General features: G+C 40.6%; 3 protein-coding genes and 1 pseudogene across 3 annotated transcripts; 3 read left to right on the top strand and 1 right to left on the bottom strand.

Moving 5' to 3' along the window:
* Nucleotides 265-2,014, top strand: LOC109130881. The gene is made up of 3 exons (XM_019240963.1): nt 265-983; nt 1,074-1,725; nt 1,988-2,014. The coding sequence occupies exons 1-3, from the start codon at nt 265-267 to the stop codon at nt 2,012-2,014; spliced, it is 1,398 nt and encodes a 465-aa protein (XP_019096508.1).
* Nucleotides 2,050-3,064, top strand: LOC109130880. The gene is made up of 2 exons (XM_019240962.1): nt 2,050-2,969; nt 3,061-3,064. Exons 1-2 carry the CDS (start codon nt 2,050-2,052, stop codon nt 3,062-3,064), a joined length of 924 nt encoding a protein of 307 aa, XP_019096507.1.
* Nucleotides 10,185-11,145, top strand: LOC109130879 (receptor-like serine/threonine-protein kinase ALE2). Its single transcript, XM_019240961.1, has 2 exons — nt 10,185-10,727; nt 10,807-11,145. The coding sequence occupies exons 1-2, from the start codon at nt 10,185-10,187 to the stop codon at nt 11,143-11,145; spliced, it is 882 nt and encodes a 293-aa protein (XP_019096506.1).
* LOC104766808 overlaps nt 14,286-17,286 on the bottom strand; it is a 15,515-nt pseudogene continuing 12,514 nt past the window's right edge.

Here is a 17,286-nt window from a genome sequence, read left to right as displayed (position 1 = left end):
GTGTCGGTTATCTGTTTTTTCAAATCACCTCAACTTATGGTTTGTGGCTTTTTTGATCCGGCAACTACTGAAAGCTTCTCGGTTGCCTTTGTTTATGCTTATAACACTCAGATTCAGCGAAGAGATCTCTGGTTAGAACTCTCTGATATTGTTCAGAACTCCCCTGCAAGGAATCACCCCTTGTTGGTTATGGGAGACTTTAATCAGATTTTGTTTGCTAATGAACATTTCTCAGTTATCCCCCATTCGCTACCCTTGTCCAGAATGAATGAGCTTCGGGAATGCGTACAAACGAATGAGCTATCAGATATGCCGAGTAGGGGAGCATTCTTCACTTGGTTTAATGGGAGACAAGAGGATCCAATCTTGAGGAAGCTGGATATGGTACTTGTAAATGAGACCTGGCGAACTCATTATCCGGAGGCTATTACGGTTATTGAGGCACCAGGAGACTCTGATCATTCTCCATGCATAGTCTACTCCACGACAAGGGTAGAACAATCAAAGAAGCCCTTTAAGTACTTTTCCTTCCTGTCTACTCACCCTCGGTTCAGGGAGAGGATTCGAGATGCTTGGCAGAGGCCTTGTTCTGTAGGAACCAAGCTGTTCACCATGGGCCAGAAATTCAAGATGGTTAAGGAAGCTTGCATGCAGTTGAACAGAGAAGGGTATGGTAATATCCAGCAAAGGGCTAAGGAGGCTCTAGAAAAATTAGAGGAAGTGCAAGCTGCCTTATTGACCACTCCCTCTGATTCCCTGTTTAGGCAAGAGTTTCTAGCCCGGAAAGCCTGGCACTTCTTTGAAAAAACTCAGGAATCCTTCTACAAGCAGAAGTCTAGGATTCGATGGTACAAAGATAGGGATGCGAACACTGCTTTCTTCCATAGGTATGTCCTTGAAAATCAAGGAAGGAATGGGATCAAGCATTTGAGAGGAATGGATGATGATTTGGTTCACAATATGGCTCAAGTGAAGGATATGTTGTTAGCGTATTATAAAAATCTCCTATGAACAGCAAACTCAGGAGTTCAACCATTGTCCATTGAAGAAATCAGAGGTATCTCTCCATTTAGGTGTGGTTCTGAGTTGGCTTCCCAGCTGCTTCAAATCCCTACTATTGAAGAGATACAGAGAACAATCGTAACCATGCCAAAGAACAAAGCTCCAAGACCAGACGGTTTTCCTGTCGAATTCATTTGGGAAGCATGGGGTGAAGTAGGCAGTGTAGTAGTTGAGGTTTTCCAAGATTTCTTCCGCTCGTGTACTTTGCCAAAAAGCCTCAATGCTACTATTAATAATCTTATACCAAAAGTGTCGGGAGCTGACCGAATTACTCAGTTTCGTCCTGTCTCGTGCTGCAACACAGTGTATAAGATAATTTCTCTACTCTTGAAACAGAAAATGAAGCTGTTCGTATCAGACGCGGTACAAAGTAATCGGGTGGGGTTTATACAAGGGAGATACCTGTGTGAGAATGTCCTACTAGCTTATGAGCTAGTTACAGACTTCCATGTCCGAGGGGATACTACGAGAGGTTGCCTCCAAGTTGATATAGCCAAAGCTTATGACAACGTAGATTGGCAGTTCATGTTAAATGTCCTCCATGCTCTAGACTTGCCACAAAAATTCATTGAATGGTTGAAAGTTTGTTTTACAACTCCAAGCTTCAGAACTAGTGGGATATATCCCGGGAAAGAAACCTCTGGAAGATTTACGGCGTGGAACGTGAGGCACCTGTCTTTTGCTGGGAGACTTCAGCTCTTACAATCGGTCATATACTCAACTATAACTTCAATATTTTTCCTACTGAATAAATGCATAGAGGAAATAGAAAGGATTTGCAGCTCATTTTTATGGAAAGGGGGAGCTAGAGTCAGCTGGGAGTTAGTATGCACTACTAAGGAGTGTGGTGGGTTGGGATTAAGAAGATTGTTGCCTTGGAACAAATTTTTAGTGTTGAAGCTCATTTGGTTGTTGTTCACCTCAGTGGGTTCTCTGTGGGTTTCTTGGATAAGGAGAAACTTACTAAGGAGTGGAAATTTCTGGGAGATGGCGAATGTAACCTCTGGAAGCTGGATATGGAAAAGCATATGCAAGCTGAGACCTCTGGCAAGACCCTTTGTTGTGTGCAAGGTGGGAACAGGAATCACATGTAGTTTTTGGAGTGATAATTGGACAGGATTGGGGCCTTTGTTGGAGTTAACGGGTGACAGAGGACCAATGGTATCGGGGCTGTCTAGACATGCAGTGGTTTTTGATGCAGTGAGAGAAGGGAATTGGTGGATTTCTAGGAGCCGTAGTAGGAACCCTATAATTCTCCTGTTGAAGGAGTGTCTTCCCCCACCGTCAGTACTGAATCTACGGGAGGATGGGGACGATGACATGTATTTATGGAAAGTGGGGAATGATGAGGCTTCGTCAAGGTTCTCTACGGCTTTAACATGGGAAGCTTTGAATCATCCAGCTCCACGGGTCGATTGGTATGCTTCGGTGTGGTGCAAGAGCAGGATACCAAAGCATGCTTTCATTACATGGTTACTGGCCATAAACAGATTACACACAAGAGATAGACTGATACAATGGGGGTTGGCAATCCCATCTGTTTGTCTCTTGTGTGATCAAGAGGATGAATGCAAGCAACATTTATTCTTCGATTGTTCTTTCTCTGGGGAAGTTTGGGGATATTTTCACTCAAGGGCTGCAGTAGTTCCTCCCAATTTGGTTCATGATGCTCTGGTGTGGTTAAGGAATCCGTGTAGGGATAGGAATGTGGCAATGATCTTAAGGCTTGCCTTTCAAGCCTCAGTTTACCTTCTCTGGAAAGAACGAAACTCACGTCTGCACACTGCGATCTCGCGAACTCCGTGTGCCTTGATACAAGAGATCAAGGTCATTATTAGGAGCCGCTTAAAACCTTTATCAAGGAACGAGGGACCGGGTCATGCTCCACGTCTTCCTGGAGAAACAAAGTTAGTCACTTGGTTTGGAATGTTTCAAAACTAATGTCATCTGGTGTAAGGGTCGTTTGTATTCTTTCTCCTTCTTTATTGTATGTTGTAGGTGATACTCCTCCGACGTAGATGTAATCGGTATCCCCTTTTTGGGAATCTAAGGTATGAAATGAAAAGGTATTTAAAATATATATATATATATATATATATATATATGAATCTCCTTCTTTTCGCCTTTTTCTGTTTTGCTATGTTAAAATTTTGAAACTGTAAATATTTAAAAGAACATCGTCCATATATATAAGATTACAATGTATATATGTTGTATATGCTGTTTCAGGAAAATGACAAAAACAATAGCATATGTTGTTTCAGGAAAACATGAGCTAAGTCTAAAGTGTCTCTAAGCAATAGTCGAAAGATGCAAACTGAAAGCATCTAAGAAACTAAGTTTTTTTTTTCAACAAAAGAATCAGCTCAAACGAGCCAATTAGGAGGAAAATTATCTACAAATAAAACATGATGCGGAGACACACGCGCTTGACATGCTAAAGAATCCGCTTGTACATTAGCATGGCGAGAAACGTAAATCAAAAAGAAAGAAAAAAACTCCTCCCTGTCCATCTGAATGTCGTCGAGGTATGTTGCAAAAGCTGGCCACTCATTAGGGGAAGACACCATCTTCATCAAATCTGAGCAGTCTGTAAGAAAAAACCACATCCCAGAAGTTATGTCCAATCATGCATCGCATCGCCCAGATGAAGGCTTCAACTTCGACATGTAACGGGGATAAACTTCGCCAGAAATTTTTGCTCCAAGCACTGGTGGCGATCCTTCTGACGAGGTACAACACCATCCTGTACCTGCAAAACATCAGTCGCCTTCCAAGAGCCGTCAACATAACATCTATATCCCATAAAAACCGGACGAAGCGATAAACCCTCTCGATGCCCAGACATTGGATGCATAGGGGTGGAGGGAATCTCCTCCCCCTCGGCATCCACCTGAGCCTTCTGCCAGGTCAAAGTCTCGCCTTCCACCACCCGGACAATCTCATCCGGACGTTCAACTTGGTTATCGAAAACACGTGCGTTCCGAGCTTTCCAAATATACTACATCAGCCAAGGAAAAGGATCGACATTAGCATACACCGACTCCATCGCTAAGTTTTGAATCTATATGTAACCACAAGCATCTATGTAAGTCACGATTTCTTGAATGTGTCACACTCAGGTAGAAGAACAAAGTTATATATGTTCTTAGAAAATTACAAACAATAAAAGTATTTACATATAGGTATTAGGTAGGTACTCGAAAAAGAAAATGCATTATATAGTGCTTGCCAAAAGCTTATCAAAGAAATCTGCAGTGAGCGGCTCACAGGAAAATTCAACCTACAGCTAAATCTAGTGCAGTAATGATAAACACGAGCTTAGAAACTAGAGCAGCTGAAAACTTGGAAATACCACAAGCTTGGAGGTTTTGACACCCACATGTACAAACATAGACAGACTATTGAATTATAAATGTGAACTTTATAACTATATTTAGATATACTAAATTATTGAAAAATATAAAACTTTTTTTTTGGGAATTGGATTAATTGTAAAAACTATGTTTTATACAATGATAAAATAGAAAAATGCACTAATAAAACAAAATTAGAGAAATTTTAAATCTAGGATAGGCTTATAAATGTTTAAATTTAAATCGTATGGACTTAATTGTATAATTGTATGGTGTATTATTTTTGTCATCTATGCATCTATGCATGGTCACGTTGCTTGATTTATGAGCTCGTCCACAATGGGAGTGTCGAGTCGCACTTGCACGGTGACATATTCTGATCGCTGCACTTGTAATGACAACATATCCCAATTATATTTCAATCACCACCTAAAACCTGGTTTTTCGGTTGTTGACAAAACAGAAGGAACGCTTGATTGGGATGCACGATTGAAGATTTCACTTGGAGCAGCAAGAGGACTGGCTTATCTGTTGGTTTAAGCTTGAGAAACAAGCAAAGTTAAGAAGAGTTAAGGCTAATCCTACCGAGTTATGGAATAATATTAGCTCAAAGTTTATTTAGGAGTTATCTAAATAAGTAATCCTAATACAATTGGGATTTGGTGTTAGAATTCTCTATCTATATAAGGAGGTGTCAAAACTGTGACACAACTTGTGAGAGATTAGAGAGTTTAAGAAAAGCTTTAGTTTTTGAGTTAGTTTTCTAAAGCAGTACAAGGTTTTCTTAAGAGAGTTTATTCATAAGATACTATCTTGTTTAATTCAATATTTGGTATCAGAGCATTATTGAATTTTTCAATCTAGTATCCTTGAACTAAAGGAGAGGATCTTTTTTCTCTTCAAACAAAGTTTTCTTTCACAACGATTACAAGAGAAGTTGCTCTTGTTTGAATTTTAAAACATGGGAGACGTAGAAAAAGATGCAGGCGCCATTGTTGATGTGCCAAACACAGTACGAGAAAGCTATTCATCCTCAATTCAATGTCCAATGCTTAATACCACAAATCATATTGTATGGTCTATGAGAATGGAAATTGCTCTGCGAATTCACAAAGTGTGGGAAGTCATAGAACATGGATCTGAGAATGAAGAGAAGAACGACATGGCTAAAGGTCTCCTTTTTCAATCCATACCAGAGGCTCTAATTCTACAAGTAGGTAAACTCAACACTGCAAAAGCCGTCTGGGAAGCAATAAATTCAAGACATGTTGGTGCAGATAGGGTCCGAGAAGCACGACTGCAAACTTTGATGGCTAACTTTGATTGACTAAAGATGAAAGAGAACGACAAGATCGATGATTTTGTTGGGAAGCTTTCTGAGATATCCACAAAGTCTGCAGCCTTAGGAGAAGATATTTAAGAACCAAAACTTGTAAAAAAGTTTCTTAAAAGCTTACCTCGGAGACGTTACATACACATCATCGCTGCCCTTGAACAGGTCCTTGACCTCAATGCAACTAGCTTCGAAGATATTGTAGGCCGACTTAAAGCTTACGAAGAGAGAATATGTGATGAAGAAGAATAGAAAGAAGAGGATCAAGGGAAACTTATGTATCCTAACATGGACTCTCAGTCTTTCCAAGGAAATTCAGGTGGTTTTAGAGGACGAGGACAAGGCGGTGGAAGATTTGGTGGAAGATTCGGACGAGGAAGAGGTCGTGGACAGTTTGGTTATCAACGGAGGGATAAATCAAAGATTGTATGATATAGATGTGAAAAGGTTGGTCACTATGCATCAAACTGTCTAGATAGATTGCTAAAAATGCAAGAAACAGAGGAAAATGAAGATGACAACACTCATGAAGCTGATTAACTAATGATGCATGAAGTTGTTTATCTCAATGAGCAGACGGTAAAGCCGAGCAAGATGGAAAAGCACTCTGCATAAGATAGTGTCTGGTACTTGGACAATGGAGCCAACAATCATATGAGTGGACACCTTAACTATTTCGTTAAGCTAGACAAGAATGTTACAGGTAAAGTACGGTTTGGGGATGACTCTCGCATTGACATTAAAGGAAAAGGGTCAATTCTGTTTGTGTGTGCTAATGGTGAGAAGAAAATTTTGAGTGAAGTCTATTTAAATAGCAACATCATAAGTCTTGGTCAGACAACATAATCTGGATGTGATGTCAGGATGAGGAGAGATTATTTAACCTTATATGATTTAGATGGAAGGCTATTAGTAAAAGCAAATATATCAAGAAACCGGTTATATAAGGTGGTTATGGAGGTTGAGACTACTTGTTGCTTACAGGTCAAAGATACTAGTGATTCCTCTAGATGGCATGCCAAACTTGGACACATTGGAAGTGAAGGAATAAAGACTATGCTACGACATCAGATGGTCACAGGGATACCAAGTTTTGAAGTTGACAGAAATTTGTGTTCGTCATGTTTGCTCGGAAAACAATCAAGAAGAGTGTTCCCAAAGGCAACATCTTACCGTGCTTCTCATGTGTTTGAGCTTGTTCATGGAGACCTTTGTGGACCCATCACACCTACTGCACCAGCTGGAAATCGATATATATTTGTTCTAATCGACGATCATTCAAGATATATGTGGACATTACTTTTAAAGGAGAAAAGTGATGCTTTTGAGAGGTTCAAAAGGTTTAAAGCAATAGTTGAGAGCAAGAATTAGGGGTGGAAATAAAAACATTCAGAACAGACCGTGGTAGGGAGTTTGTGTCAGGAGAGTTTAACAGGTTCTGTGAAGTTTCAGGTATACAAAGACATCGAACAGCTCCTTATTCTCCACAACAGAATGGAGTTGTGGAAAGAAGAAACATAACTTTACTTGGAATGACTAGAAGTATTCTTAAACACATGAAAGTTCCAAACTACTTATGGGGAGAAGCAGTAAGGCATGCTACTTACCTCATAAACAGAGTACCAACAAAGGCATTGACTGCACAAACTCCATATGAAGCGTATAAAGGTAAGAAGCCAAACTTGGAGCATCTGCGTGTTTTTGGCTGTATTGGTTATGCGAAAACAAAGACTCAACATTTGAAGAAACTAGATGATTGAGCAAGAGCCTTAGTACATCTTGGTACAGAACTTGGATCGAAAGCCTATTGGTTGCTTGAACCACTGAAACAGAGAATAGTTTCTGATAGGCTCAAGATTGTTTTTGGAGAATTTGGTAACAATGGAATAAGGGAACCGGTTGAAGTGGAAGAAATAGAGACTTATGATGCAGCCAAAGACAAGACATGTGACAATGATGTTATTACGATTGATGAAGATCTAGCTCATAATGTTAATAGCAGAAAAGAAGAATCTGTTAAGATTGATGTAACAGAAACAGAAGAGAAACAACAGCAGAGTCTAGAACCACAACTTGCAATACGAAAGTCATCTAGAATCTCGGTCAGCCCAAAATATCTTGATGATTGCGTTCTTTCTGCAGAACTTGAGGAGGATTACTCATTTTTAGCTGAACTGGAAAGCGAACATCTATTACTGGCACTTGATGAAGAACCGTGGGATTACCAGGAAGCAAAGGAGTTGCAGGTGTGGCGTGATGCTTGTGACGAAGAGTTGTCTTCGATAGTTAAAAACAAAACTTGGATCTTAGTTGATCTTCCACTAGGAGCAAAACCGATTGGGTTAAAGTGGGTTTTTAAGATTAAACGGAACTCTAATGGAAGTATTAACAAGTATAAGGCACGACTAGTAGCAAAGGGTTATGTTAAGAGATATGGTATAGACTTTGATGAAGTATTTGCTCCAGTAGCATGTATTGAGACCATTCGCTTAATCATTGCATTAGCGGCTTCACGCGGATGGGAAGTACATCATTTGGATGTGAAGACAACTTTCCTTCACGGTGATCTGAAGGAAGAAGTTTATGTTTCTCAGCCTGATGGTTTTGTGGTTGCAGGAAGTGAGGGAAAGGTGTATAAACTAAGCAAAGCCTTGTACGGTTTGAAACAGGCGCCGAGGGCGTGGAACACAAAGCTAAATCAAACTCTTAGAGATTTAAAGTTTGAGAAGTGTTCGAAAGATGGTGGGGGAGCACCTTCTTCTAGTGGCTGTTTATGTCGGCGATTTACTTGTCACAGGTTCTTGTTTGAAGATAGTTAAAGATTTTAAAGTTGGAATAGCTGAGAGTTTTGAGATGAGTGATCTCGGAAGGCTTACCTATTACCTTGGGATTGAAGTGATTCAACATGATAATGGTATTTTGTTGAAACAAGAAAGATATACTAGAAAAATTATAGAAGAAGTAGGGATGAGAAAATGTAATGCGGTACTTACACCCATGGAGTCTGGTCTAACTATGTCCAAAGCACAAGGAGAAGAGGGTATACAAGAAAGGACATATACAAGAAACATTGGTTGTCTCAAATACCTGCTGCACACTCGACCAAACCTTTCTTTTTGTGTAGGTGTTTTGAGCAGATATATGCGTGAACCTAAGGTGTCTCATGGAACCGCACTAAAGCAGATACTCAGATACCTACGAGGAACACTTTCTTTTGGTCTCAATTTCACCCGATCAGAAGGAGCAGAGTTGGTCGGTTATAGTGAAATCAGTCGTACACGTTTTGATGAAGCAGGCTTGGTTGGTTTCAGCGATAGCAACCATAATGTTGACGAGGATGATGGGAAGAGCACCACTGGCCACATCTTTTACTTTAATCACTGTCCAATCACATGGTGCTCACAAAAACAAGAAACTGTGACGATTTCTTCTTGTGAGGCTGAGTTCATGGCGGCTACAGAGGTTGCAAAGCAAGCTATATGGCTTCAGGAGCTACTTGGGGAGATTACTGGACAGGATAGTAAGAAGGTGCTAATAAAGATTGACAACAAATCCACCATAGCGCTCACGAGAAACCCTGTCTTCCACGACAGAAGTAAACACATACACCAAAGATACCATTTTATCCGAGAATGTGTTGAAAATGGACTAGTAGAGGTAGAGCATGTACCTGGAAGCAAGCAGAAGGCTGATATACTCAAAAAGCATTAGGGAGGATTAAGTTCTTGGAGATTCGAGAACTTGTTGGTGTAAAGGACACAACAAAAGAAAAGATCAAGCTGAAAGGGGAGATTGTTTGTTTAAGCTTGAGAAACAAGCAAAGTTAAGAAGAGTTAAGGCTAATCCTACCTAGTTATGGAATAGAATTAGCTCAAGGTTATTTAGGAGTTATCTAAATAAGTAATCCTAATACAATTGAGATTTGGTGTTAGAATTCTCTATCTATATAAGGAGGTGTCAAAGCTGTGGCACAACTTGTGAGAGATTAGAGAGTTTAAGAAAAGCTTTAGTTTTTGAGTTAGTTTTCTAAAGCAATACAAGGTTTTCTTAAGAGAGTTTCTTCATAAGGTACTATCTTGTTTAATTCAATATTATCTCCATGAAGATTCAAATCCCCGAGTAATCAACCGTGATTTCAAGGCTAGCAATGTTCTCCTAGAAGATGACTTTACCCCAAAAGTCTCTGACTTTGGACTGGCGAGAGAAGCAACCGAAGGAAGTCAACATATTTCAACTCGAGTCATGGGGACCTTTGGGTAAATTTTTGTTTTTTCTTCAAATGTGAAGAATACAGACACTGTCTATAGAAGGCGGACTTACACTGACTACCTTGGAAATAATTGCAGGTATGTGGCTCCTGAGTAAGCAATGACAGGGCATCTCCTTGTTAAAAGCGATGTCTATAGTTACGGTGTGGTAGAAGACCGGTAGACATGTCTCAACCTTCCGGAGAAGAAAACCTTGTGACATGGGCGAGACCCTTACTAGTCAACAAAGAGGGCCTGGAGCAACTGGTGGACCCTGCATTGGCTGGAACCTACAACTTTGATGACATGGCGAAAGTGGCTGCTATTGCCTCCATGTGCGTCCACCAAGAGGTCTCACACATACCATTTATGGGTGAAGTTGTGCAGGCATTGAAACTTATATACAACGATGCAGATGAGACCTGTGGTGACTATTGCAGCCAAAAGGACTCATTAGTACCAAACTCTGCTGACTTCAAAGGCGATCTGGCTCCATCGGATAGCAGCTTGTGGAATTTGACACCTCGGTTAAGGTATGGTCAAGCTTCGTCGTTCATAACCATGGAATATAGCTCCGGACCGCTAGAGGACATGGTGAACCGGCCTCACTCTGCCTCTAGCATTCCAAGAGAAGGATCACCAGACTCGCTTACGATTTGCAGTGTTCCCTCTACTAGTGCCAGTCCTGGAGAAGTCATTGCAGAGATTCCCTCTAATCCACAGTCAAAGGTAAGCCTAACTGACTCTTTTTCTGATATATATATTTTTTTGTTTAAGCAAGTTAACTATATTTTTACCTCTGTGTAAGCCGGCTAAGTTTCAGTACTCGTATCGAACAATATTGTCCATCACAGATGGTCGATGGTATTATAATATGAATTTCTTGACCACAAGTAGGATCACAGAGACAAGGACAAGGGAGGGGATCACGGAGACAAGGACGAGGAAGAGGAATCAGAGAGACGAGGAAAAGCAAAGGGAATCACATAGACAAGGAGAAGGAAGAGGAATCAGAGAGACGAGGAAAAGCAAGGGGAATCACATAGACAAGGAGAAGGAAGAGGATCACAGAGAGAAGGTGAAGGACATGGATTACAAGGTTCGAATGTTCAAAGCTAAGTTGGCAGTTTGTTCTATGAATGTCTGAACAATTTGTGTTATTTATGTTACGTTTTGAACGTCTCAATTAGCTTGTTGCTTTACTGTTCAACATTCATGGTAGCAACAAGCCATGCTTCCTCCCGGTCTGTGTCTTATGTATATTCTGATTGTGTATATACACGGATGCTTTGTAACATCTTGTGATGGGGAGAATGTTGGAGAAACACATGAGGATGATTCATATTCAAACACACTTTGTTCATAAATGATTTTGTATAAGATTCGAGAATCGTGATTCTTGCGATCAAGTCGGACTATTTAGAGTATTATGTTAAGGTTTCACTTAGCCCAACTCACAATGTAACAACCCGTCCCGTGGACCCCCTAGCCCCCCGCTACCTTGCCCCCATAGGACCCAAGCTGGCCCTACAAGGCATCGATCCTAACACCTCATTGTTGAATGGAACTATTCATCCAAATTCACAGTGATGGTTTAGGATCGATGCCCTGCAGGACCAACTTGGGATCCATTGGGACGGCTAGCGGGGAGCTAGCAGGATCCACGGACGGTCCGTTGGGACAGCTAGCGGGGGCTAGTGGGATCTGCGGGACGGGTTGTCACACACAAGAAATGTCAGAAATGAAATCATTACAAATCGAATAATAACAACACGTTCTCAAATAGTAAACACGAAAGGATAATGATCGTTTTGGCAACAACGAGTTACAAAACGAGCAACAGGCAGATCTCATAGCGGTCGCCACCATCAAGCACGCAGGCTTGTCCAACACACAAGACAACGGGCCTGTTCTTTTGTTGATAATTCACAAGCAGAACATCTAAAAGAAAAAAAGACATAAACTGACAAAAGGGTTATGTAGGAATGAGGTGTAATGTCAGCAATTTGAAAATCAAGACACAAACAATACTGTCTAGTGTCGTGTCTGCAATCTGAGAAACTCTTGCTGTCATCGGGGCTTCTGTAAGAATGAAGTGCAGTCAGAAACAGAATCACTTTCTGTTAAAACCTTAATCAAGACTACTTTGAGTCAGTTCACAATTTGCAATTAATAAAAGAGAAGAGAGGGGAATTTGAACTCCGTTGGTCCCGTGTACAACTAAAGTTAACTAAAGTCACTTAAACCATGGTCAACTAAAGTTTGCGATTTTAAGTGTACAATCTAGAGTTGAAAACTTTTTATAACAGTTTTCCACGGAAGCGGCTCAAAGCTTGCAGAAGACTTTTAGTAAACAGAAATACTGCAGAGTAATACCCTAATAATAATAAACAACGCATGCTTAGCAAAGAGAAGCAACATTTGGAAGCAAGTTTAGTAAAGGAACTAGTGACTGAGCTACGATTAATAATGCAGAGTGGAGTCCTAGAGTAATTCTCCATTCATGATCACAGAGTACCATAGAGAGCAAGGAAGTTATATTCTCAGTTGGAAGCAGGATATTTCATGTAAGCTAAGTAGGAGCTTCCAGTTAACAGAACGACAAGAAGTCATAATCAGCGGTCAAAGCACCAGCAGAGGTACTCTGATTTGGAGTAGGAGTTGTTGTACAGCTCTTTTAGCTCATCGAGCTTCATCTTCTTGCTCTGTTTGCACGAGTTGAGACCTTGATCCCGAATTCTCTTGTACAGCCTCATCACAGATACACAGTCCTCGTGAGCACTGTGCTTCCTGCATTGGATCTCATATCCGAGATATGACCTTGTGAGGTACTTGAGTGAATGGCTTACAAGATTGGTCTTCATCAATGGCACGTATTTTGCTGTGTCTCTGAGAAGGAATATACATATACATATATATATTAGACAAAGACAGGCTGGACAAGGGAGATTTCAAGCAAATTAAGGAATCAAATTGTTGGCTAGTACGGGTCTCGCCCATGTCACAAGGTTTTCTTCTCCTGAAGGTTGAGACATGTCTACCGGTCTTCTACCAGTGAGAAGCTCGAGTAAAACCACACCGTAACTATAGACATCGCTTTTAACAAGGAGATGCCCTGTCATTGGATACTCAGGAGCCACGTACCTGCAACTATTTTCAGGTTAGTCACTGTGAGTCCGCCATCTAGACAGAGTGTCTGTATTCATCACATCTGAGAGAAAAAAGAAAATTTTCCCAAAGGTCCCCATGAGTCGAGTTGAAATATGTTGACCTCCTTCGGTTGCTTCTCTCGCCAGTCCAAAGTCAGAGACTTTTGGGGTAACGTCATCTTCTAGGAGAACATAGCTAGCCTTGAAATCACGGTGAATTACTTCACGGAGATAAGCGTTCCTTCTGTTTTGTCAACAACCGGAAAACCAGGTTTTAGGTGGTGATGGATATAATTGGAATATATTGTCATTACAAGTGCAGCGATCAGAATATGTCATCGTGCAAGTGCGACTCGACACTCCCATTGTGGACGAGCTCATAAATCAAGCAACGTGACTTCTGCAGAGCATGTAACCCCCTCTGCTCCACCCTATTTAAACATTGAAAAATCATTGAGATAGACAACAGATCACAAAGACATGTTTTTCAGAAACTGAAGAAGCAACACACGATCCAGCTCACCAAACTCGGCAAGAGCACTCCTTCAGTCCAAAAACAGCAGCTCCTTCAAGGAACACAGAACAAGGACCCTTAGACAAAAGCTTCTTGAATCATTGGAAGCTCTCTTCGCAGCTTTTCATCACAGTCTTTCAGTTGATCAAGATTTTGCATGTAGTCAAGTGCTTCAGAAGTTTGAGGCCAATGAATCCATTCACAGTTAAGGATCTTCGACTGTTTCTGGCAAGAAAAGGCCGTGTTAATATAGAGGATATAGATGAAAGTAGACCAAAACGCAGTCACTGTCAAAATCAAGAAGTCATGTATAGTGATGATAAGCACCAACGCTGAGAGCTTCGTGATAGGATCTCCGATCCATTTCCCTAGAAACAAAACTGAAAAAAAAAAAAAAAAATCTAGATTCTGAAGATAAGCCTCAGTCATATAACTAACTCAGAGAGTAAAACTTAACAAGGTTAAGGAAAACAGGATCAGACTTGTTATCTTCATTTTTGTAACATGAATCTCAGTCTAACAATCAGCAGGGCTAAGATATACAAGAATCTCAACATATGTATATGGGAATCAAGGATTCAAGATGTCAGTTTTACCTGACCAAGTTTCACTAACATATGCATATGGTAATCAAGGAGAACCGTTCTTATATTATAAGGGACACAAAACTACTACAAACTACTGATTCATTCATTTGAAAAAAAAAAATACATCGGCCAGTGTCACTAGACATGAGTCTGCTCTTAAAAAAATAAGGATGGCAAGTAAAATAAGAGATCGAGCAAAGAAATCTCAGTTCAAAAAACCGAAAAAAGAACAGAACACGAACATAGAAAAAGATTATATCTCTCCTCTGTATCAACCAGAGCCAAAATAGTCTTTGCTAGAATTAGATATGGCCAGACTCTTCTGGTGCTCCAGTTTTGGGCAGTTTGGAATACGGTGTCCGAGACCGCCGCAAAAAGCACAACCCTTGACACCGCTTGCATTAGCAATGGTCTCTGCTTCTTCCATTGGATCATTAAGTTCGGCAAGGACAGGCGGGATCCTCTGTTTAGCTTCTTGCAACAAGTGTTTCAAATCAAGCAGAGTGGTTTCGGTTTGGTTCCTGTTTATGAACGTAGTTGCAATCCCAGTTTTCCCACACCGACCAGTTCGTCCGATCCTATGCACATAGTTCTCAATCTCTGCAGGCATGTCGTAGTTGATGACGTGTTGTATATCAGGGAAATCTAAGCCCTTTGAAGCAACATCGGTCGCGACCGGGACGTCTTTTTCACCAGATTTGAAGGAAGAGATAGCGTACTCTCTGTCTTCTTGGTGTTTTCCTCCATGGATGGCCACTGCTTCCACTCCTTTCAGTAACAAGTACTCGTGAATATGATCAACATCAGGTTTGTTCTCACAGAAAATCAAAACAGGTGGAGAGGTTTTCTGGAGGCACTCAAGGAGGTAAACAATCTTTGCTTCTTGTTTGACGTATTCGACCTCCTGGATGACATCATTAGCTCCTCCTGCAGAGCTATCATGATCGTGGGAAGAACGAAAACCAGAGCGTCTTTCCCGAACCGGTGAAGGCAATCCCAATCATATCTCTACCAGACAAAACCACAGGAAGGCCCTGAACTTGGATAGGAGTCGGCTGAACAATTCCCTTCTCATTAAGGGTGTCGAGAAGAGGTCTAGGGAGCTTCATATGATTGGAGGAGGAATATCATCACCGTTAACTATAATATGCCATTGCCTCCTAATCAAATCCATGCGTTTCGTCGACATCTTCCTCCTAATATGCAAAGGGGGTTTCCAGCCAGTTAAGAGAGGCTCTGTATAAGTGATACCTTTGGCTAATTCGCCAACAGACATAAGCGTCTTCTTATCAGATAAATGCTCCATCATCTCCTTCTCTTGTAAAATAATTTGCTCCGTAGCACTCAATTGGGCGGGTACATGTCGCTTCTGCTGAGTTGCTTGAACGAGCAAGCTAGGTTTACCTTCAGCGAGCTTTACCTTTACCTTGTCGGCTTCTTCTTCCTGCAACTCTGACTGACACCTTTCGCCTCTTCTGCAATTGCATCGCTCTACGCTCCTCCACTCCAATATACCCCACGTAACCCTCACCTACTTCCATGATTGATTCAACGACCGAATCGAGACCCTAATCAAGCCCTCAAATCAGCAGCTTTCGCAGATCGCTCCAATCGCAAAACAATTTCTCGCAGATAGATATTGGCCGACCCGGAGATTTCTTAACCCCCGCTTATCGGGTCGGGTCTGTTGGATAATTAATAAAAGAAAAAAGGAAATAAAAAAATATTTAAAAAACAAACCTGAAATTAGCTCGTATATTTTTTTTTGACTTTGAGGTAGGCCACCTATTATCCGACATCCGGTATCCGATCCAGGATCCGCCCACATCTGCTCCAAAAAACCGGATATCCGAGTAAAACGGATTCGGATTCGGATAGTGAAATTGTGTATCTGGGCGGATCCGGATTCGGATCCGGATAGTAGAAAATTTTATAACTGGATATCCGCATCCGTTTTTATCCCAGAATATATTGTTGGACTTTTAATTTTAGTTTGTGTGTTGTATTGGGCTAAGCCCAAAAATACAAAAACTAAACAATACTCACAACCCTAACAACTAAAACTCTCGACAACATAAAAAAAAAAAAAAAATTCCCATCTCTCTTTACTTCTCCGTCGGCGATATCATAGAAGAGGGAGCCGTGATCGAAATTATCTTCTTTGTCTGTTTGATTTCAACTATATTCCTTCTCCACCACCATCTTCTTCATCTTCTTTCTGTTATATCTAATTTGTTCCTAGCCCTCTCTTATGAGAGAAAAACAAGATCGAAGACTTAAAGTGATGAAATTGAAGATCTGGCGGAGAGGAAACTGAAAATCGGATGGATAGGAGATTGAAGATCCGATGCATAGGAGATTGAAGATCTGACATGCTAGAATTTCTTTTGGGGCCAGAAGGAGAGAGAGCAGAAGAGAAGAAAAAAAGACAGACCGGATCCGGTTATCCGCAGATATCCGGAATTTGAACGGATATCCGGATTTTGGATATCCGAGATAAGCGGATCCGGATTCGGATATTAAAATCACATATCCGACAGATCCGTACATCCAGATATGTCCAAAAACATTGGATATCTGGCTCCAATATCCAATCTATATATATGTAATAATAGTAAACCTATTTTTGAGGGACTGCTGATGTCATTTTTTTTATTCAACCGTTGAGGTTGTTTTAATTTTTCATAAAACCAAAATATGAACATATATATATATATATTAAATTCAGTAAATTAATGATCTAGTGTGGGAAGCAGCTTTTGGAATTCAGTGATTGAGAACGATTGGGAGCGATTTGTATGATTGACACCAATCGCTAGCAACCACTACCATACGCAAATGTAGGTAGCCGGAGAACCAGTCAGACCCTAAAATTTGGTTACAACAACATAAATTATGATTTCTTTGCCAAAATGAAGACTCTAGTGTGGAGGAAGCTGGAAAAAAATGTTAGTTAATAACAATTTATGTATACACCTTACCACTTTCCTATTTCATGCAAAGATTTATTTTATCCAATTTTTTTTTTTTTTTTTTTT

Source organism: Camelina sativa, chromosome 19, assembly GCF_000633955.1.
Source record: "Camelina sativa cultivar DH55 chromosome 19, Cs, whole genome shotgun sequence".
Classification (NCBI taxonomy): domain Eukaryota; kingdom Viridiplantae; phylum Streptophyta; class Magnoliopsida; order Brassicales; family Brassicaceae; genus Camelina; species Camelina sativa.
Note: the sequence above shows the minus strand (reverse complement) of the source record. Positions and strands in the feature narration are given on the sequence as shown.

What these genes read in the sequence shown, in the direction of transcription:
- LOC109130879 (XM_019240961.1), top strand. Translation starts at nt 10,185, where the DNA reads ATGTCTCAACCTTCCGGAGAAGAAAACCTTGTGACATGGGCGAGACCC. An exon ending in CCTCTAATCCACAGTCAAAG is followed by an intron (nt 10,728 to 10,806) that starts GTAAGCCTAACT and finishes CCTCTGTGTAAG; the next exon opens with CCGGCTAAGTTTCAGTACTC.
- LOC109130881 (XM_019240963.1), top strand. Translation starts at nt 265, where the DNA reads ATGAATGAGCTTCGGGAATGCGTACAAACGAATGAGCTATCAGATATG. An exon ending in GCTCAAGTGAAGGATATGTT is followed by an intron (nt 984 to 1,073) that starts GTTAGCGTATTA and finishes CTCTCCATTTAG; the next exon opens with GTGTGGTTCTGAGTTGGCTT. An exon ending in GAAGATTTACGGCGTGGAAC is followed by an intron (nt 1,726 to 1,987) that starts GTGAGGCACCTG and finishes TGTTCACCTCAG; the next exon opens with TGGGTTCTCTGTGGGTTTCT.
- LOC109130880 (XM_019240962.1), top strand. Translation starts at nt 2,050, where the DNA reads ATGGCGAATGTAACCTCTGGAAGCTGGATATGGAAAAGCATATGCAAG.